The 20861-nt window shown below is 62.6% G+C and overlaps 1 protein-coding gene across 3 annotated transcripts; it reads left to right on the top strand.

Annotated features, from left to right (window-relative positions):
* The first annotated feature begins 672 nt into the window (after nucleotides 1-672).
* Nucleotides 673-19533, top strand: SALL1 (spalt like transcription factor 1). 3 transcript variants are annotated; one of them, XM_084905461.1, is made up of 4 exons: nucleotides 673-905; nucleotides 4071-4163; nucleotides 13235-16629; nucleotides 17887-19533. In XM_084905461.1, exons 2-4 carry the CDS (start codon nucleotides 4088-4090, stop codon nucleotides 18328-18330), a joined length of 3915 nt encoding a protein of 1304 aa, XP_084761587.1. In that variant the 5' UTR covers nucleotides 673-905; nucleotides 4071-4087; the 3' UTR covers nucleotides 18331-19533. The 3 variants fall into 3 exon arrangements, with proteins under 3 accessions (XP_084761587.1, XP_084761586.1, XP_084761585.1); XM_084905460.1 differs by lacking the exon at nucleotides 673-905 and adding an exon at nucleotides 2310-2402; XM_084905459.1 differs by lacking the exon at nucleotides 673-905 and adding an exon at nucleotides 2439-3018.
* The last annotated feature ends 1328 nt before the right edge of the window (nucleotides 19534-20861 follow it).

The following is a 20861-nucleotide window of genomic DNA, read 5'->3' as shown; positions in this document are numbered from 1 at the left end:
AGCTCCCCATCGATAAGGCGGTTATCACCCAGGTGCCTCCGCCCCGCCCCGGGCACCCCGTCCGCTCTCTGCGGGGCATCAGAAAACGAAACCTCCTGCCTGCCCTCCTGGCCGGCCAGCCCAGCGGGGCCGGGACTGAGGAAGGGGGGGGGTGCGGGGGGCTTCGGGCGCAGACACAGTGGGGCCTCCTTCAGGGCGCGGGTGCCCACCCAGCGCCCATGGCCCCGCAGGCCTCACCCCAGGCCCCATCCCAGCCCGCGGGGTCAGGCTGGGCCGGAATAAGAGGGTCTGCGGTGGGAGAACCAGGCCTCCCAAAGGGGAGACTCGGCCACCTCCCCCTCTCCAGGGGCCAGGCCTGAAGGAAACCCTTCGCTGGGGACTCAGTCGTGGCCTGCGGCCTCGGGGTACAGCCCTTCACCCCGCTAAGCAAAGCTAAGCTGCCGAGGACGCCCTATGTCCTGGGAAACCTGAGGGGGCAGATTGGGTAGAAACGCAGGCATCAAGCCCCCCCTCTCCCCCCAGCTAGTGAGGTTCTTTTTGGCCCAACAGAGGTCATGACCCTGGGCACCCCCAGGCCCTAATGAGGATCAGCCCCCAAGTGTCAGGCCCTGATCTGGGAACCGCAAGTCCAAACCTGCCACCCAACCTCCCCAGCAGCCGCTCTGCCCAAAGCTGACAAGGTGGTGGTGGTGGTGGGGGGGACCTGCGGACCAGGCTCCTCGCGGGCATGGACCCCGGTGGTGGCACCCCGCTGGCACCCGCAGCCCCGCTCAACAGTACAGACCAACCCGCACTGCGTCCCCGTTTTCATTAAGTCTCGGCCTCGCAGCAGCGCCCCAGCCTCACCCGCGCCCTGACACCGCGGCGCCCCCGAACCGCGGACCCTGGTCCGGAGACAATGGCCGGTAATGGATGCATCGCCGTCCACAATAGCGACCCGTTCTCCTCTCCCCGCCATTCCGACCCCCTCCCCCTCCCCCTCCCCCTGCCCTGCTCCCCCCTCCGCGCCCCGCTCCCCGCCGCGGGCGAAGGAGGGAAAACAAACAAGAAAACAGCGGGAGAAGCCGCCGCGGGGCCGGGGCGCCCGTCGCCTCTGCGCCGTCGGGGCCGCGGGGCCGGAGAGGAAAGTTGGGAAAGTTTGCGTCACCCGCTCGGTCGGTCTCTGCGCGCCGGTTTCCAACCGAAGCCGCGGAGCCGCCGGTGCTGCGTGTGCATTCGTCTGGCTGCTTGTTTGGGGGGGAGGGAGGGAGACCCCCCTCTTCCTTCATCACAGGGAGAACCGTCCCCAACGCGCGGGCAGCGTCCCCGGAGGAGCGCCCGGCAGCGCGCCGCGCCGCGTCCCGGACAGAAGGCGCCGCCGGGCTCCGGGCCGCGCGCGGTGCCCCGAGGCCCGGGCTTCCAGTCGCCGGGATCGCCGGAGCGGGATGCGGGCGGCTCCCGGCTCCGGAGGAGGCGGGCCGGGCGGAGGAACCCGGTTCCAGGGGCAGGAGGACGCATGGGAGCGCCGGGGAGCACCGCCGCGTGCGGGGAGGTGGGCGCGGGGCTCGCCGGCGCCTCCGCGCGCTCCCCGCCCGGGGCCTGGGGTAGGCGAGCCGCCCGCCCGCCGCCCAGGGGCGCACAGATCCATCTTGGCTGAGGGGTCTCTTTAAATATTCAGGGAGAAATAATGGCATGTGAGGCACCACCTATGGAAACATTATTATCTTCATTCTTCACCATCAGCCCCGCGGAGAGCCGCGTTTGTCTTTTTATCAAAATCTACGGGAACCCACAGGACCTGCGGAGAGAGGGAGAGGAGCGGGGTGCGGGGTGCGTGTGTGTGTGTGTGTGTGTGAGTGTGAGTGTGAGTGTGTGTGTGAATGTGAGTGTGAGTGTGAGGGACTCAGCGAGCGCAGAAGAGAGGAAAAAAAATAAGAGGGACAAGAGAAAAAAGGGGAGTAAAGGCAAACAAGGAGAAAGAAGTTATAATTTAAAAAAAGGGGGTTATCGGCAAGAGGAAAACAGAAACATTCACCATCACACACACAATATTGAGATTTAAAATAATAATAATAGTAATAATAGTAATAATAAGCCAAAGAAACGAAGAGAAGACGAGTCCTCCGGGGGAGATCACAGAGGGAGGGCCCGGTGTCCCCGAAACCCTAGCCCGGAAGATCGGCGCCCACTTCGCACGAACCAGACTCGAGGGCGCTGGAGAAGTGGGGCGTCCTCAGGAGCCCTCTCCTTCCCCGATGGCGAGATAGGGCAGGGATTGTGTATCTGGACACCCCCGCCCCGCCCCCGCCTCCCCGCCGCGGCCGGGCTCAGTCTGTCCTCAGGGCGCGGGGCGGCGGGAGCCCGGAGCGCGGACACCCGGGCGCGCGGGGAAGAGCCGGGCGGAGCCGAGGACGCAGCGGCAGGTTCGCAGGCGCCGAGCCCGGCGGAGGGAGAGCGCGGGCCCGGCACCCTCCCTCCGGCTCCCGGGGGCTCCCCCGGGGCACGGGCCGGGGGCTGCCGCCCCGCCTGGGGAGACGGAGCTCCTGGGAAAAGTTTTGGGTGCGGCGCCCCGCGAGTGCCCGAGGCGCAGGCGAGCGAGCTTCCTGGGGGCCAGACGGCTGCGGGCGGGGACCCTCCCCCGGCTGGCGCGGCCACCTCGTCGCCGGGAGTCTGGGGTGCGCCCCCACCCGCACCCCCACCCGCACCCCCACCCCCACCCCCAGGCGGGGAGCCCAGGGGTCCTGGGGACGGGCCGGGCCGCGGGCAGGGGAAGCGGCGGCCCCTCCCCTCCCCCCGGCGGGAGCTGAACTCGGAGCCCAGGCCGCGGGTCCCTGCTCCCCGCCCGCCCCGGGCTCCGCGGCGCCACCGCGGCCGCCGCCTCCCCGCGGAGTGACGCGCCCTGCAGCCAACCGGGGCGGGCGGGGGGGCGGGGGGCAGGCCGGGAGGGCTCCTGGGCGGAGCCGGGCCGCCCCTTATCCCACGGGCTCGGGGCTGCGGCTCCCGAAAACTTCAGCCCTAATTGTCCTGGGAATGTCCGAGGTAGAGAGAGGGGACCGGGGGAGCGAGCGAGCGAGCGAGAGGCCGGGGGATCGGGGCCCTCGGAGGGGGAATCGGGGTGCCGGGAGAGCCGCCCCTCCCCCGCCCCCCACACCCACCCATCACGTCCCCAAACCTGTCCTGGGTCCTCTTCGGCGCGCCCCGCGAGCCCGGGGTCCGGCCGGAGAGCTCGGGCGCAGGGAGGAGCGCGGAGCCGGGCGCGGGCGGGAGGCTGGGCCGCGGGCGGGCGGGCGGGAGGCGGGAGGCGGGAGGCGGACCGGCGTGGGGCTGGCTCTTCCCCACTCGCTTATTTTTTTATGGGGGTGGGGGTGGGCTGCTTTCTGGTGGCTCTTAAAGAAGCGAAGGAACACTCCCGAAGCGGGACTTCCTCCCCACCCCCACCCCACCCCTCCCCCCATCCCGCCGCGGGCTCCCTCCCCCGCGGCCCGCGCGCCGGGCCGGAGTTGGGAAGTTCGCGCGCCCGCAGCCCGGTCCGGGCCCCGGCCCCGCCCCGCCCGGGAGGCTTCATTCCGGGGAGGGCAGGCGGGTTCGGGCCGGCCCCGCCCGGGAGGGGAGGGGACGGGGGGGATGGGGGGCGGGGAGGGCGGGGGCCGCGGGCCAGGGCGCCCGGGGCGCGGAGGCCGCGAGGCGGGAGGCGGGAGGCGGGAGGCCGGCCCGGCGGCCGGGCCCGGAGTCCGGGGGCCGCCAGGAGGGCTAACGGGCGCGGGCGGCGGCTGGGCCAGCCCCGCGGCGGCTCATTGGGCGGCGCGCGGAGGGACAGGGGTCCGCAGCAAATCACGGGCTCATTGATCAGGGCGAGCGGCCCGGATCGCGCTGGCCGCGTGCCAATCGCCGCTCACAGAGCCCCTCTATGATTAATCGCAATGCATTATTGATAATCATAATTACGGCGGGACACATGCGCGCTGCGCCCGCGGCCGGGGGGCCGGGGAGGGGGCGGGCGGGCCGGCGGGCGGGGGGAGCCGCCGCCGCCGCCGCTCGGTTTCCGTAATTTTGAGAAGATTTTTTTTTGGCAATTTTTTATTCTGCCCCAGCTGATGTGTGAGCCAGCATGTCGCGGAGGAAGCAGGCGAAGCCTCAGCACTTCCAGTCCGACCCCGAAGTGGCCTCGCTCCCGCGGCGGGATGGTGAGTGCCGCCCGCGCCGTGGACACACGCGCGCTCACACGCACACGCGCGCTCACACTCACGCACCCCCGGGCCCCGCACCCGCGCCGCCGCCCCGCTCCCCCGGGCGCCTCGGCGCCTTTCCCTTTTTCTCTCCGGTTCTCCGTCCCCTCCGGCGGCCCCCGCCGCCCGGGGAGTGCGAACCCCATCCCGGCGGGACCTCTCCGGAGTCGCCGGTCCGCGCGGGGAGGAGGCGGGCGCGCCGGCCTGGCTGCTCCGACCCCGCTTTTCCGGGGCGCGGAGCCCGGACCCGCCTGCCGGCCGCCGGGGTCCGGGGTCCGGGGTCCGGGCGGGACACGAGGGCGGCCGGAGGCCCTCGGCGCCGGCCGTGCGGGCTCCCCGCTCCCCGCGGCGCCCGGGCCCGGCCAGGCCTCCCGCGGCCCCGCTCCGCGGCGGGAAGAAAGTTCACTCCGCGCCCGACTCCGGGCCGGGAGCCCCCGGCCGCCCTCACACCCATCCGGGCCCGCGCCGCCGCCGGGGTGGCTTTGGGGGTTCGGAGCTGCTGGAAGATGGGGTCCCCTGTGTCGGGGCGCAGAGGCGCCGGCGGCTCCCGGGCAGCGCGGGCGGCCCGAGCGGAGCCCCGCGTTTCCCTCCCAACACGTGCACCCCGCCCACGAGCTTCCCGTGCGGCGTGCGCCCCGGGGACCCCGGCCCCCCGGTCCCCGGCCCCCCGGAGCCGGCGGAGGCGGAGAGGCCCCCGGAGCCGGCGCCCTCGCTTCCCCGGGGAGGCGCCGCCGCGGGCCCCGCGGGGAAGGACGGGTCCGGGACCAAGTTTGTGTCCGGGAGCCGCGGCCGGGCAGACCGTTTGGGGGCGGACGGAGGACCCCTCGGGGGGCTTCTGGTCTGGGGGGGGTCCGCTTTCGGGGGCTCCCCGCGCCCGGCCGCGCGCCCCGAGGCGGTGGAGGCGCCGCTCGGCCCAGGGCGCCGGGACGGAGAGGGGCCGCGCCGGCCGCCGCCGCCTCCGGGCGAACCGGCGTCTGGCGGGAGGCTGGCGTCCCCGCGGCGGTTCGGGCTGTGCCGGCGGGAGCGGGTCCCCGCGGGGCTCCGGGGCCGCCCTGCGATCGCACCCCTGCCCCCTGCACCCGGGCCGCCCGCCGGGGCTCCGGGCCGTCCCCAGAGGCCTGCTCCTCCGGAGGCTGGGGCGCCGGGCCGCGCCGGGAGGCCGGGGGACTCTGGCTCCCTGCACCCCGCCCGGCAGGGGGGACACAGCACCCCTCGCCTGGGGTGGGGGGACCCTGTAAGAAACCGGGGAGCACGGAGGCCGATCAGGAAAATGATTTCCTATATTTGTCCCCCGACCCCAGCCCTTCCTCCAGCGGCAAACCGTACCCAGAGTCTCCGGCGTTTCGGAGAAGCGTCCCCGAACCCCGCTTTCCAGCCCGGGAAGCCGGGTCTGGGGGTTCCGTGGGGGTGAAGGGACCCCAGGCCGCAGCTGCTGCGGCGGATTTTTTTCCGGGTTTTTCTCAGCTGGTTTCCCTGTCTTTCCTCACCGCCTCGCCCCACACTCCGCTCCCCCAAAGTTTGTGGGGAGACGTCCCTCCGCGCCGCCGGCCTGGGGTACACTGGACCAGGCGGAGAGGCAGCACCCCGACAACGGGGGGCAGGGGCAGTTTGTGGTCTCTGTTTTTGGTAAATCTGGTCTAGGTTTTCTACATTTTCCACCAAAAAAAAAAAAAGAAAGAAAAGAAAAATCACACTCGGCTTCGGGGAGAACCGGCCTGGGGGTCCGTTCGGAATCCTGAGTTTAATAGTGAGGGCTTCCCATAAAGCGGCGGCATAAAAGGGGTCCGCTGCCTCTTCCATTATTATTTACTAGGACTTTTTTTTACTTTATTTGAGCTTAGAGGTAAGTTCATTAAGTCACTGAGTCAAGTTTCCTTTTCCTTTTTTCTTTCTTTTTTCTTTCTTCTTTTCTTTTTCTTTCTTTTTTTCCCCCCCTTTTCTCTTTTTATCCCCCAGAGCTGCTGCTTCATTGTCCTGAGAAGCTGTAAACGGAGGGGCCCCAGGAAACCTTCCCCCTCCAGCCCTTTCTCACCTCTCCCCGCCCCCACCCCTTCTCCGGGCAGTAAATGGGTTTAGGTGATGGCTGTTTTCACGTGGCTGAACAATAAGTTGGGGAGAAGCTGCCCACGGGGGAGAGCCTGTAAGAGGGTTACAGGATTTAGTTGTTGTAATAATATTAGGACACAGCTAATCCTCCCCAGCTCTGCCTCCGAGGAGGCCCCGCACAGGCCGCGGCCGGCCGGCCGGCGCTGCTCTGGGGACCCGGGCCAGGGACACGGAGCCAGGAGGCTGTGACACGTCTCAGAGTTACCCGGCCGCAGAGGACAGCCACCTCAGTCCCCCACACATACACACACACAACACACACACACACTCTTCAAGCACTTGTGAGTTTGGGGGTTTTCTATGTAAGGGCTCTAGCTTTTTGTTTTTGTTTGTTTGTTGTTTTTGTTTTTAATAAAAGAATAAGGTGGTTCCTTCTCCTTCTGTCTTGAACTGGTCTCCCAGGATGCCACTTGAACTGTGGAAGGTCCATCCACATTTAGACCTAGCCCGCGCTCGGGTCCCGCGCTGGTCCTTCTACTTTTAGGACTTCTGCCCAGAGTGGGACCTTCCAAAGTTTGTGAACCCCACTTCCAGAAGCCAGGGGACTCCCCCCCAGGCTGTGGGCAGCCGGGGCCGGTGCTGTGTGCCATGCATGTATGTGTTTGCATGTCTGTCTGTGTGTAAGTGTGTGCGTGTGCACGCATACAAAGAAACCCCGAGCCATGCTGGACAGCCACGCGGATAACTTCATTGGAACAAGTTCAAGAAAACTAGGTTATTTTGGTCCATCTCACAATGTTCACGTTTTAATTCTACGTCCGAGAGGCGGAGGGTCCGGGAACCCCCTCAGAGCAACCTGGGTGTTTTTCTGTTTCTTCTGAAACCAAGATGATGGCAAATAGGGTTTGTCTCATTGGTGATATTCAACAAGTCTCGCTGCCTGTGGGAAGATGACTGCATTGCAGAAAGTATTCACCGAGATAAGTAATTCCGAGGGAATCTAGTGATTTTCTTCGGTGTGGGTTTTTTCTAGAAATGTCGATTGCGTGATTGCGTGTGTGTGTGTGTGTGTGTGTGTGTGTGTGTTCCTTGGCTGGTGTTTTTAAGATTCCTGTAACTACATGGATGACCCATTCAGACTCCATTCATTTAGTAAGAAAGGATTTTTGGTGCTCAGAGATTCTTTTCTGTGTGTGTGTGTGTTTTCCCCCCAAGCAAGAGATAACACTGGAAGGAAGATAAAAACCAGCAGGAACTGCAGATAAAACATTGACTATCATGTAAAGTAGCATAAAAATCTTCCTACTTATATTAGTAATGAAATTCTATTATTTACCAAAGTCATTTCCTCACCGTGAGCAGCTTCATGGCTGCACACTGGTTTCTGGGCCCAGAAGGTTAGAGAGAGCTGTAATGAATTGGTGTGGCTTAAAAAAAACACAAAAAAACAAAAACCAACACCTGCAAGATAAGGCAGCTGCAAAAGAATTTATGGCTCATCGGGCCTGTGTTTGAGTTGGTGGCATCGAGGGAGCTTCTGCAAACTGTTAGGGGGGATTGGCTTCTGGGGGGCAGCGCGGGCTCCCCAAAATGTTCAAGAGGAACGCACCCCCGGGGGCCTGGGAGACGGTGTGTGTGACGGTGAATTTTGTGATGCTGGCCGTTGGGGGTTTATTTTACATCCAGTTCCTCCTGTTACGAGGCCGGCTGAGGGGTCATGCTTGGGGACCTCATTCCATTTCTCCCCATGCCTCTACCAACCGTCCTGTCCTTTCAAAGGCGGGCGCCTACCTGTGGTTTTTGGTGGTGTTTTGGTGTTTTTATTTTGTTTTAATGTGGAAGCCTTCCTGAGAACCTGGGAAAATGGGTAGATGAGTCACCCGCCTCGGTTTTTTGAAATTGTCAGAAGCCAAGCTCGGTTCCTAATTCGGGTTTTCTAAGACAAGTTTCTCCGAGGGCCCGCACTGAAGCCGCGGAGCAGGTTAGCCAGCAGAGCAGGCCACCAGCTGCCCTCGCACCACCCCGCCCCCACCGCAGGGGAAGCCCGGCCCGCGGGGGCCGTGTTAACCTCTGCCGGCCCCCCGCCCACGCCGGGGTGACAAGGTCCAGGTCACCCAATGTCCTCCGGCCTCTTCCGCGGTGACCCCCAAATTGAGCCTTGCTGGTCACTTAGCAGGAAGTGGGTCGTTTATTTTCGTTTCACCTTATCAGCCCGGCTTCTTTTCCTAACCTCACTCCCCTCTGGCCGCCCTCGGATGCCAGACCCCCAGAGGGGAAGATTGACAGGCCATTCCCATCGCTCCGTCTTAGCCCCAAACAACGGGGATTCGGTTTCTGGAGCCCCTGCCAATGTTTACGCAGCCAGAGCTCAGGTCTCGCCTTCAGGAGGCTCTCTTTTCCGCGTCACTGGAGGAGCAAAGCCACAAAGGAGTTTCCGAGCGCAGCCTGCCGCTGGCACCCCATCTAGTGTTCAGTCTGGTTCCGCCAAGGGGGCCGTGTCCTCCCCCTTCCCGCGTGCCCCCGTGGGCTCCCATCCCGTGGGCTCCCATCCCAGTCGTTTAGAAGGAGCGTCCTGGTGTCCCTCTCCCCTGAGGATCTCCCTGGTGCTCTGCAGGCCGGCCCCGGCCCGGGCAGGACACCCGGGACACGGTCCTGCCGCTGCTGCTGCCACAGAGCAGACCCCGAAGGCGGACGGAACAGGCACGCAGCCTCTGTGGCCGTGTTTACCGTTTCTTGGGAATTGTAAGCCGGGCATGGAGGCTCAGGCTTTTCCCAGGTCCGTGGCAACCCTTTAAAAAAAAAAAAAGGCCAATCCATCAAAAATGTTTGCGACTGGCCCGTGCAAAAGGAAGAGCCTGGTAGAATGATCTGGAAGGCGGCACGCACACACACACACACACACACACACACACACGCTTTTTGAGGGGCCCCAGAAGAAAGCCAAGCGTGGCCGAGGGCTGTGTTGTTTTGGTTTGGCTTTTTCTTTTTTTTTCTTTTTTTGCCCTGGCCGGCTAGCCCTTCTGTGTGGGGCACGGTTTTATTTTTGTTTTCTCGGGAGACAGAGATCCCGGAACACTTCAATTTTCTGCCTCCTGTGCTGCAGGGTTTGGTTCAGACGAGGAAAAACTGGCACGTTAGAATGGGGCAGCAAGTACCTCAGTAGTATAACAAGGAAAAAAACCACATTTGGGATTTTAGTGTTCACTGGATGGAGCTATAAGTTCACCCTCCATCGCCAACCCCGCTCCCCCCCCCCAAAAAAAAAAAAAAACCCAGAAAATTCCAGATATCTTTTTGTGTGTCCATACTTAAAAAAAAAAAATACCCCACTCCTTCTCGAATCTTCCTGCCTGACCAGGATTACAAAATTAGACTAATTTGCATGCAAAATCCATAGCAAGAGGGGCCGGCATGTCATTCTCACCACAGCACCGGGAGCAAGGCAACTGTATTTACTCTAATGGGGTCACCAGTTGCAATCCTGTAACAGATTATGCGGAGATACGAGGTAGCAGACAGTTGGAAAAATGAATTAGAGCCTGTGTGTGTGTGTGTGTGTGTATCTTATTTCGGCTTAAACTATTCCCTTTCGTCGTTCAAGATTCAAACGAGCCCTCGTGTTTTATTGGAACTGTGTTCAGAATGCAGCTAGGTTTCAAGTCGAGAACTGTTGCAGTGTAGCGACACCTGCTTTTGAAAGAAATCAGAATAGATAACAGGAAGAAGAAAATTTTTTTTTCCTTCTTCCCCGGTGTTCATAAACATCAGGAAATTAAATTAGTTGCCTCTCGGGGGGGATCAAATGGCAGATTATTAAAATGTTGCGAAAACCCAAGCTGCAGTCTGAGCAGCTCTTTAACCGGCCTCTCTCGCCACCGGCGGGCATCTCTTTCCAGCGGCTCCCCTCTCTGGCCCGTTTAGCACCATCTTAAACAGAAAACCGTTCAGGGTGAAAAACCTGAACGCTTCTCAAGTGAGTCTCACGGCCGCACCGCTGTGGACCTCGGGCCCGGGAAAGGAAGCAGTGACCCGCCAAAGTCCCGTAAAGTTACCTCCTCCTCTATTTTCTCTCGATATTATGAGAATATCAGATGTTTGCACGTTACCGAGAATTAAAATGCCCTTTAATCGTGAGCACAGATGTGCTAAATATTTGAAGCGACGACATGGTAATGTGTACCATTGACGGAGTCAGTGTTCTGATTTCCCTCGCTGGTTATTTAGTTCGGAATCTGTCATTATTTGTCTAAGCCCAGCTGACCAAGCAAAACCGAGTTTTAAAGTGGCTTTATGTTTTGATAAATGTGAGCTGGTTGAAAAGTATTTTCCACTGAATGCGGGGCTTAATAGAACATGCTGACATAATAGTTTTAATGCATTTTGTCGAAAATGTGTGAACAAACAGAATAGCTTTTGTTCCTTCATAATTGGCTGTAAAAGTAGATGGAAACATAACCATTACATATGGAAATGTGCAAAGAGAAGGAAATAACATTTCTGTTGAATATATTAGGCACTGCATTTCCTCATTTAAAAATGAGATCCGAAATGGATGCGTCCTTGAAAACCCGGTTGTCAAAATACGAAGAATTTTTTTGTCACATTATTTGTGTCCCGAGTTAAGCAGCATAACTTGAGGAAAATCCATTGGATATTTTGTTTACATTATTTTAAGGAAAGGATAGGGAGAGAGAGAGAGAGAAGGAGAGAAAGAGAGAGGAACTGCTTAAAAAAACGGCACCTCGAATGTGCACAGGAATCCAGGCCAATTAGGGTGATTAGACATTAAATTAAAACAGAGTCATTACTGGTGCTCGCTGCTGCCGCTCAGATGTGCCGGTATTGTGAGTGCGTTTTGCACCCTACCCTTGTGGCGATTAGGAGATGGAATTAGGGGAGCGGCGTGTTAAGTGTGACTTAGCTCCTCAAATAACACTCTCCGGGAACCAGGCGCGCACGGTCCGTTCCCGGGAGCAGAGCGCCGGGCCGGCCTGTCCGGAAGGCCAGTGGGCTCGAGGCATTTTCAGAAGTTCGGTATTGAGGTATTAATTATGTTTTCTGGAATGCCAAACCGCTCGAGCCTTTTTTTTTTCCCCTTGATGTTCACTACAAAAAAAAAAAAAAAAAGGCAAACGAGGCTGGCTCTTTGGAGTTGACTCTAAGTTTACTGAAAAAGCAGCATTTTGATTTTGCGTTTATTCAGATTCACAATTAGCTTCCTTCTCTCTCTTCCTCTGATTCTCTCCCTACCTCCCTCCCTCCCTCCCTCCCCGCGAGTTTTCTGGGGGATTCAATTTGGAAGTCATGGAAACTGACTATTATCTGACTCCGCGGCAGAAAAGCATGCAGGGCGGTAATCCTGAATTAAACAGTTTCCCGGCCCCCGGAGGTGGCCACACACCATTTGTACAGCCGAGGCCGGTGCCCCGGGAGGGCGGACAATGGGATGCCGGCGGCCTGTGAATGGGAGAGGCGCTTCCCGTTGGCGAGTTTTATGTTGAATTTACAAATGGGTCTGAGCGAGGAGAAGTCTGAGCAACCGGTGGAAACGCACGTGAAATAAAGGGTTTTTTTGTTGTTTTTTTACACTGAAAGGTCCAGGACAATCTGTTCAACAATTGGTAACAGGGAAGCGCAAACTGTTGTGCGTGTGTGGCGTGTGTGTGTGTGTGTGTGTGTGTGTGCGCGCGCACGCATGTGTGTGTGGTGTGTGTGTGTGTGTGTGTGGTGTATGTGTGTGTGTGGTGTGTGTGCGTGTGTGGTGTGTGTGTGTGGTGTATGCGTGTGTGTGGTGTGTGCGCGTGTGGTGTGTGTGTGCTGTGTGTGCGTGTATGTGTGTGTGTGCTGTGTGTGTGTGGTGTGTGTGTGTGTGTGGTGTGTGTGTGTGGTGTATGCGTGTGTGTGGTGTATGTGCGTGTGCGTATGTGGTGTGTGTGTGTGGTGTGGTGTGTGGTGTGTGTGTGTGTGTCTGTGTGTTTCCTCCCAAGGCACTGAGACCAGGAGAGAGGCAGAAGCGTCTCCAAACTCTTCACAGCCGGGAATTGTCTCCCGCCCCCTCCAGGCACATCTCCCTGGCCGTGGACGTTTAATCAGGAAAGTAATCCCCGCCGGCTTCGGAGACTGAGCGCCCTTGGGGGATGCTGAGAGCGCGGGCGGCCACACGCGGAGCCTCGCGATGGATGGTCCTCGCTTTGGGTTTAAAGCGAACTGTGCCACGGCGGACACACACATGCCCGGCGGGACTTGTTGCGGGGTCTGATCCTTGTGCTTCTCTTCGTTGTGTGTGTGTGTGTGTCTGTGTGTGCACTCGTGTGTGTGTGTGTGCGTGCGTGCGCACACGTGTGTGTCTCTGTGTGTATGCCTGTGCTTGTGTGTGTGTGTGTGTGTGTGTTGCTCTCTCTTTTGTACCCGGTTGTGTGGAGGATTGGTGCGGGCACGAACACAGAGTGTCCGTCACGGATCTGGCTGAGCTGGGGCTCTGGCGGGGGCGGGCAGGTGACTCCCAGGTCGTCCGTCGGCGGGCGGTGGGTGCTGTGCATGTGTCGCCTCGTCAGCTGCTGACTGGCACCCGAAGGGCTCCAGAGGACGTTGGTGGCAGAGCCCCGTCACAGGTGCCGTGGCATCGGGTGGATGGGAGCCCGGGGCCTCGAAGGTCCGTGCGGCCGGGGCCGCTCCGGTGCGGGACGCCGGCGTGTGAGGCGTTGGGGTCGGTGCCGCGCTGTGGGGTGGCGTCGGCGCCGGCCTTCGGGCCAGCGTGGCTTCTGCGGTGATGAGCCGTCGGAAGGCCGTGGCCCCGGAGGTGCCAGGGGGCCGGGCGCTGCCGGTGTCCTCGCCGTGCCGGGCGGACGCCCAGGCCCTGGCGGCTGGGTGTCGGCGGGGGCCCCGGCCTCCAGCTCCGCAGGCGCCCGCGATGGGCCGTCCCGGGGGGAGGGCCGGGGGACGGGCCCGCTCCCTTCCTAACCCGCTCCCTTCGGTGTTGGCAGGACCCGCCGAGAAGGGGCAGCCGCACCCCCGCGCCAAGACCAAGGACGCCCACGTGTGCGGCCGCTGCTGCGCCGAGTTCTTCGAGCTGTCGGACCTGCTGCTGCACAAGAAGAGCTGCGCCAAGACGCAGCTGGTGCTGATCGTGCGCGAGGGCCCCCCGCCCCCGGCCGGCGCCTTCCCGCCCAGCCCCCCGCCCGAGCGCCCCGGGGAGCACGCCGATGACACGCCCGGCGGCACGGCTCATCGCGGGGAGCCCCCGGAGCCCCGCGGGCCGGGGGCCGGGGCCGGGGACGGGTCCATGGAGGTGGAGGGCCCGGGGGCCGACAAGGGCGGCGATGGCGACGGCGGCCGCGGCCCTCCCAGCGCCGGCGGCACCCCCGGCGGCGCCTCCACGGGTACCTCAGCGATCACAACCTCTCTACCTCAGCCCGGGGACCTGGCGGCGCTGGGCGGCTTCTCCGTCATCAACAGCAACGTCATCATCGAGAACCTGCAGAGCACCAAGGTGGCCGTGGCCCAGTTCTCCCAGGAGGCGCGGGCCGGGGGCGGGGGGCCCGCGGGGGCCAAGCCGGCCGTGCCGGCGCTCATGGAGCAGCTGCTGGCGCTGCAGCAGCAGCAGATCCACCAGCTGCAGCTCATCGAGCAGATCCGCCACCAGATCCTGCTGCTGGCCTCGCAGGGCGCCGACCCGCCCGCGCCGGCCGGGCCCGCCCAGGGCGCCCCGCGGACCTCCGCCGCCCACCCGCTGTCCACGCTGAGCTCCCACCTGTCCCAGCAGCTGGCGGCCGCCGCCGGCTTAGCGCAGAGCCTGGCCAGCCAGTCGGCCAGCATCGGCGGCCTGAAGCAGCTGCCCCCGGCCCAGCTACCTCAGAGCCACCCCCTCGCCCCGGCCCACGGCGGCGCGTCCCCCCACGTGGGCATCCTGGCCGCGGCGGTGACCGCCCCGTCGCCCTCGTCCTCCGACAGGCCGGCCCCGGGCGCCCCCCTGGCCGGCAGCCCGGCGGTGGTCTCGGCGGCGGCGGCGGCCTCCTCGCCGGCGTTCGCAATAAGCAGCCTGTTGAGCCCTGCGTCCAACCCTCTTCTACCTCAGCCGGCCCCCGCCAGCACGGCGTTCCCCAGCCCCCTGCCCGGCGCGGGCACCGCCGCCGAGGACCTGGCCCCGCTGGCCGCCCTGGCCCAGCAGCGCAAGAGCAAGCCGCCCGGCGGCGGGGGCCTGGCCGCGGCCCTCGAGGCCAAGGGCGCGGCCGCGGACGAGGCGTTCTTCAAGCACAAGTGCCGCTTCTGCGCCAAGGTCTTCGGCAGCGACAGCGCCCTGCAGATCCACCTGCGCTCCCACACGGGCGAGCGGCCCTTCAAGTGCAACGTCTGCGGCAACCGCTTCTCCACCAAGGGCAACCTCAAGGTGCACTTCCAGCGCCACAAGGAGAAGTACCCCCACATCCAGATGAACCCCTACCCCGTGCCCGAGCACCTGGACAGCATCCCCACCAGCACCGGCATCCCCTACGGCATGTCCGTCCCCCCCGAGAAGCCCGTCACCAGCTGGCTGGACACCAAGCCCGTGCTGCCCACCCTCACCACGTCGGTGGGCCTGCCGCTGCCCCCTACCCTCCCCTTCATCAAGACCGAGGAGCCGGCCCCCATCCCCATCAGCCGCGCCTCCGCCAGCCCCCCGGGCTCTGTCAAAAGCGACTCGGGGGCCCCCGAGCCCGCCCCGAGAAACGCGGGGGGCCTCCCGGAGGAGGCCGACGGGGCCGCGGGGCCGCCCTCCGGGGGCAGAAGCGAAGAGAGCGGCGCCCTGAGCTCCCCGACGGCGGCCGCGGACAACGGCCCGCCCGGCCCCGCCCTGGCCTTCGCCAACCCCCTGCTGCCGCTCATGTCCGAGCAGTTCAAGGCCAAGTTCCCCTTCGGGGGCCTCCTGGACGCCGCGCCGGCCTCCGAGACGTCCAAGCTGCAGCAGCTGGTGGAGAACATCGACCGCAAGGCCGCCGACCCCAACGAGTGCGTCATCTGCCACCGCGTGCTGAGCTGCCAGAGCGCCCTCAAGATGCACTACCGCACGCACACGGGCGAGCGGCCCTTCAAGTGCAAGGTCTGCGGGCGCGCCTTCACCACCAAGGGCAACCTCAAGACGCACTACAGCGTGCACCGCGCCATGCCGCCGCTGCGCGTGCAGCACTCCTGCCCCATCTGCCAGAAGAAGTTCACCAACGCCGTGGTCCTGCAGCAGCACATCCGCATGCACATGGGCGGCCAGATCCCCAACACGCCGCTGCCCGACGGCGCCGGCCCCGAGTCCATGGGCTCCGACGCCGGCTCCTTCGACGAGAGGAACTTCGACGACGCCGACACCTTCTCCGACGAGACCATGGACGACTGCCCCGAGGGCAGCATCCCCGACACGCCGCGCTCGGCCGACGCCTCCCGGGACAGCCTGTCGTCCTCGCCGCTGCCCCCCGAGGTGTCCAGCATCGCCGCGCTGGAGAACCAGATGAGGATGATCAACGCCGGGCTGGCCGAGCAGCTGCAGGCCAGCCTCAAGGCCGTGGAGAACGGCTCCGTGGAGGGCGACGTCCTCACCGACAACTCGTCCTCCGTGGGGGGCGACGTGGAGAGCCAGAGCGCGGGCAGCCCGGCCGCCTCCGAGTCCACCTCGTCCATGCAGGCCCTGTCGCCCGCCAGCGGCGCCCCGGACTCGCGCAAGTCGCCCGGCGCCGAGGAGAAGCCGCCCCGGCCGGGCCCCGGCGAGTTCGCCAACGGCCTGTCCCCGGCCCCCGTCAACGGCGGCGCCCTGGACCTCACGGCGGGCCACGCGGAGAAGATGGTCAGGGAGGACTCCCTGGGGCTCCTCTTCCCGTTCCGGGACCGGGGCAAGTTCAAGAACACGGCCTGCGACATTTGCGGCAAGACGTTTGCTTGCCAGAGTGCCTTGGACATCCACTACCGGAGTCACACCAAAGAGAGACCCTTCATTTGCACAGTCTGCAGCCGCGGCTTCTCCACCAAGGGCAACCTGAAGCAGCACATGCTCACCCACCAGATGCGCGACCTCCCCTCCCAGCTCTTCGAGCCCAGCCCCGGCCTCGGCCCCGGCCCCGGGCAGAGCCCCGCGGCGGGGCTGCCCCCCGCCAACCCCCTGTCCGCGCTCATCAAGACCGAGGTCAACGGCTTCGTGCACGTCCCTCCTCAGGACAGTAAGGAGCCCTCGGCCACGTCCCCGGTGCTGCTGCCGGCCCTGCCCCGGCGGACCCCCAAGCAGCACTACTGCAACACGTGCGGCAAGACCTTCTCCTCGTCCAGCGCCCTGCAGATCCACGAGCGGACTCACACCGGCGAGAAGCCCTTCGCCTGCACCATCTGCGGGAGAGCGTTCACCACGAAAGGCAATCTGAAGGTACCTGTGCCCCGGCCCCCCCTCGGCCCTCTTCCCTCTCGGCTGGCCCGGCGACGTCTGTAATGCGTGCCCAGACCCCCGGGGGACAGTGGCTGCACACACGTGGCAGCCCGTGGGGAAGTGGTGGCTGCATGGGTAGGGCTCGCAGCAGGGACCAGGCCGGGCTGCAGCTGGCAGAGGGTGGGCGGGCATCGAGTCACTGGGCCCCGTCTCCCCTGTCTCGTTAAGTGCGCCCAGTGCACGGCCACACCTCCCGGGGAACACGGCCTGCGGCCATGGGTATTGATTAACGCCTCCCCGGGCCTGCGGGCTGCCCGATCACTTAACGATCACAGCTCTCCGCGCCCGAGCCTCTCCTGTTCATGGCCACGCGGCCGGCCCGGTTTTTTCTCCCAAGCTCGGTAGCACCGGCCCTCCGCTCACGGGCATTCTGATAATCAATGAGGCGATGCCGCCTGCTGACATGTGATGGAGAGCCAGCCCGCGTGCTTCCACGCTGGAGCAACAGCTGAGAACATCCCCCTGCTGGCAGAGGAGGGCCCCGGAGGTTTCTGCCAGAAAGGCGAGAGGAATCACGGCTTTCCGGCCTTTTCTCTCCGTGCACGGGGCCCTCCGACGGGCCGACAGCGAGGGGTACTCCTTTTTAAAAAAATATATTTTATTGATTTTTTACAGAGAGGAAGGGAGAGGGATCGAGAGTTAGAAACATCGATGAGAGAGAAACATCGATCTGCTGCCTCCTGCACAACCCCCACTGGGGATGTGCCTGCAACCAAGGTACATGCCCTTGACCGGAATCGAACCCGGGACCTTTCAGTCCACAGGCCGACGCTCTGGCCACTGAGCCCAGGGGTGCTCTCTCCCCAGCTGGAAAGGGCGTTTCTAGAGCACAGGGTGTCGGATCCCATCCTTGCCGCGGTAATGAGAGTGGACGTAACCGTTCTGACCCCGGCCGGCGCGCTCCGTGACCGCCTGGCTCGCCGGAGGCCGTTAGACGCTAAACGGGGGCCATAAAAACAGAGCGAGGGCGGGCACGTTGGCCGGGAGGAGAGGCGGCCGGGGCGGCAGGGAGCACGGTTGTTACCGCCTTCAGAGCGGGCGGTCCCGTCCCCCCGTCCGCTGCCCGGCGCTGATGAGGACAGACATGCGGGCCGCCGGCTCAGTGCCGCTGGGTTGGGAGTTGTAACAGAGGCAGCCATTAAGCGTCTCCCTCCCTCTCTCCCTCCGTCCCCTGTTCCCCTCGCCCTCTCCCCGCAGGTCCACATGGGCACCCACATGTGGAACAGCACACCCGCGCGGCGGGGCCGGCGGCTCTCCGTGGACGGCCCCATGACCTTCCTGGGCGGCAACCCCGTCAAGTTCCCCGAGATGTTCCACAAGGACCTGGCGGCCAGGGCGGGCAGCGGCGACCCCTCCGGCTTCTGGAACCAGTACGCGGCCGCGCTGTCCAACGGGCTGGCCATGAAGGCCAACGAGATCTCCGTCATCCAGAACGGCGGCGTGCCCGCCCTGCCCGGCGGCCTGGGCAGCGGCAGCAGCTCGCCCGTCGGCGGGCTGACGGGCAACCCCGAGAAGCTGCCCGGCTCGGAGCCCAGCGCGCCCCTGGCCGGCCTGGAGAAGATGGCCGGCAGTGACAACGCCGCCGCCGGCTTCCGCTTCACCCACTTCCTGGAGGACAGCAAGGAGATCGTCACCAGTTAGAGCGAGGCCGGCCGAGGCCCAGCCTGCCCGCCGCCCCGCCGCCGCCTCGGCCCGTGGCCACCCCCGCCGCCCCCGTCTCCTCGGGTCCCCCCAGATCTCGGAACTGCTTCCCCAGGATGGAGACATTCTTTTGTACCTTGCCACTTCTAGAGTTCTAAGAAAGCTTATTTATTAGCGATATAACCTCGCTCTGCAGACAGGATTGCAAGCGTTAACTTTGGTCTTCTGTATTCGGGACTAAGTACTAATTGACTAGAGTGCTGTAAACTTGCTGTAACATTTATGGCAATTGCAAAGTTGCCCTGCTAGGCGGTCTTAATCTGGCATTAACTTATTTTCTATATCCAGTTTAATATGAAGCCGGTGTGGCGGCCATGCCCCCGTGATGCATTAGGTCTCTAATAAAGTCTGTATATAAATGTACACTTTGATCCTGCTGGGGCATTTTCTCGGCACACACGCATCGTCTCATCTTCCGAAAACAGGATTAAGGAAAAGGACTGAGTCGTACAGACTGAACAGTGTGGTTCTTTGAAAGGTTTGGGGTTGTTTTTTTTTCTTTCTTTCTTTTTTTTGGTTTGGGGTTTTTGTTTGTTTTGCCTTTTTTTTTTTATCCTAAAATTCGACCTGGGTTGTTTTTTTTTTGTTTTGTTCTGATTTTTGTAGATTTAACCATTTCCGTTCCGAACTGCTCTTTGTATTGCGCTTTTTACTTGAGTCGCCCTGGGTGTCCCTCGGTTTCCGCACGATTTAGGAAGCACGCCGACTGCTCTAGAGAACACGCCGGTGTGCTTTGCTCGTGGAAGCTGAGACGGAACGTTTTTGCCTTGTAGGTGTCTCTCCGCCCTGGCCGCCCTGTGCTGGCGTTTCCCAATGCTGCTACGTACGAGCATCTTGAAAACAGCCTTCGACGGAGGGAAAAAACGTGGGTGCTCCTGTGGATACCGTGAGGAACGGCGCTTCCACTGACGTGATAGGTCTCCCCCCGCGCACACGGCGGCGGCCTGGGCGGAGCGCGGCCTCGCGGGTGTGCCGGGCGCGGGGGGAAGGACCTGCTGGACTCGCCGCACGCACTTTCCCGGGAAGCTGGAAGGACGGGGCAGGTCCGATTTCTCGAACGTTTAATACTAACAACAGAGATGCTGTACTTTTACTCACGTAATCAAATACAGTCTTTTTTTTTTTTTTTTGCAACAGATCAAACCAAACGCCGTGTCTGTGTGTTCAGAGTGCATGTTCTGTGTTCCCCCGGCCAGGCCCCGTGTGCATGCCATGTAACTTTCCCCCAGACTCCCGCAAACCGGGCGTGTGCGTGCCCATCGCGCTCTGAGGAAGGGATCGTAAAGGCAGACACGGGTTTGCGTGGGCCTGTGGTTGGTTGGTCTTTCTCTTTCTCTCTCTTTCTCCCCCTTTCCTTTTTTCTTTCTTTCCTTCCTTCCTTCTTTTCTTTCTTCTCTTTCCTCTTTTTCTTTTTCACTTTGAGGCTCTAGATCTTTCCTCAATAGCTATGATGTGTTGGGCCACTCTTCCTGCAAATCCCCAACAAGAAAAAGGGGAAATAAAATAAAATAAAGCGCAGTTATTCCTGGAGGCTGCGCCGGCCAGGTAAGCTTCCTTCCGCAGAGCCCCCTTGGACGCGGTGGCTCTGGGGTATGTTTTCCGGCGGAAGCGGAGAGCGGCGCTGTCTCGGAGGAGAGAGCGGAGAGAGTGTTGGAGGAGAGAGTGTTGTCTCGGAGGCCCGATGCGCAGGGTTACGTGATCCGCCTCTGAGCCCGCACAGCCAGCCGGGTCACAGCACGCGCTTTATGTCATAGGCACCTGCCCACCCTGTCCATGCTTCTCCCCGGCCTGCGTCCTTCCATCCTGGGACAGACATCCCCGCCCTCACCCCCGTCCGCCAGGCCTCCCTGCCCCGTCCACCTTTCCCCTCTCCCTCCGAAGCGTACGGTGCCTCGAAGTCGCTTGGGGACCCCCCAGGGCCGAGGTTCCTGCGTTGTGGCCCCGGAATGAGACGGCAAACGCCACAAAAGTTCTGAACTCAAACCAGTCATGTTGGGGACACACTCGCCCTGCTCTTGTCCTGAGTGAACTGTAAACACAGCCCAGGACGGCTCTGTGCCCGCACAAAATTCTCCGCCTGACCACTGGGCGTTTCTGTCCGGGTTTTTGTCCCACCATGTCCCTCTCCTCCTCTCACCCTCTTCTCATCCCGGTCTTTCCTTCCCTCTATTCTTAGCGGTTTTTCTTTGCAGCCCCACCACCTCTGGCCCCTCAACCTTACACACACACACCCTCACACACACACACAGACCCTCACACACACACACACACACACACACACAGGAGCTCCCTTCTTTCTAGAAAATACACTGGAAGAGGCGCTGGTGACTGCCTGGGACCTAGGGAGGAAAAAGGGAAAGAGACCCCCAACTGCCCAGACCCTCAGGCCATGGCTGGGGAGGGCATGTGTGGGGAGGGCGTACAGTAAGGGGAGGGGTACAGTAAGGGGAGGGGTACAGTAAGAGGCGGGC

This window comes from Pipistrellus hanaki (assembly GCF_964339955.1).
Source record: "Pipistrellus hanaki genome assembly, chromosome: 15".
NCBI classification, from domain to species: Eukaryota; Metazoa; Chordata; class Mammalia; order Chiroptera; family Vespertilionidae; genus Pipistrellus; species Pipistrellus hanaki.
This window is presented reverse-complemented; position numbering and strand designations above follow the sequence as displayed.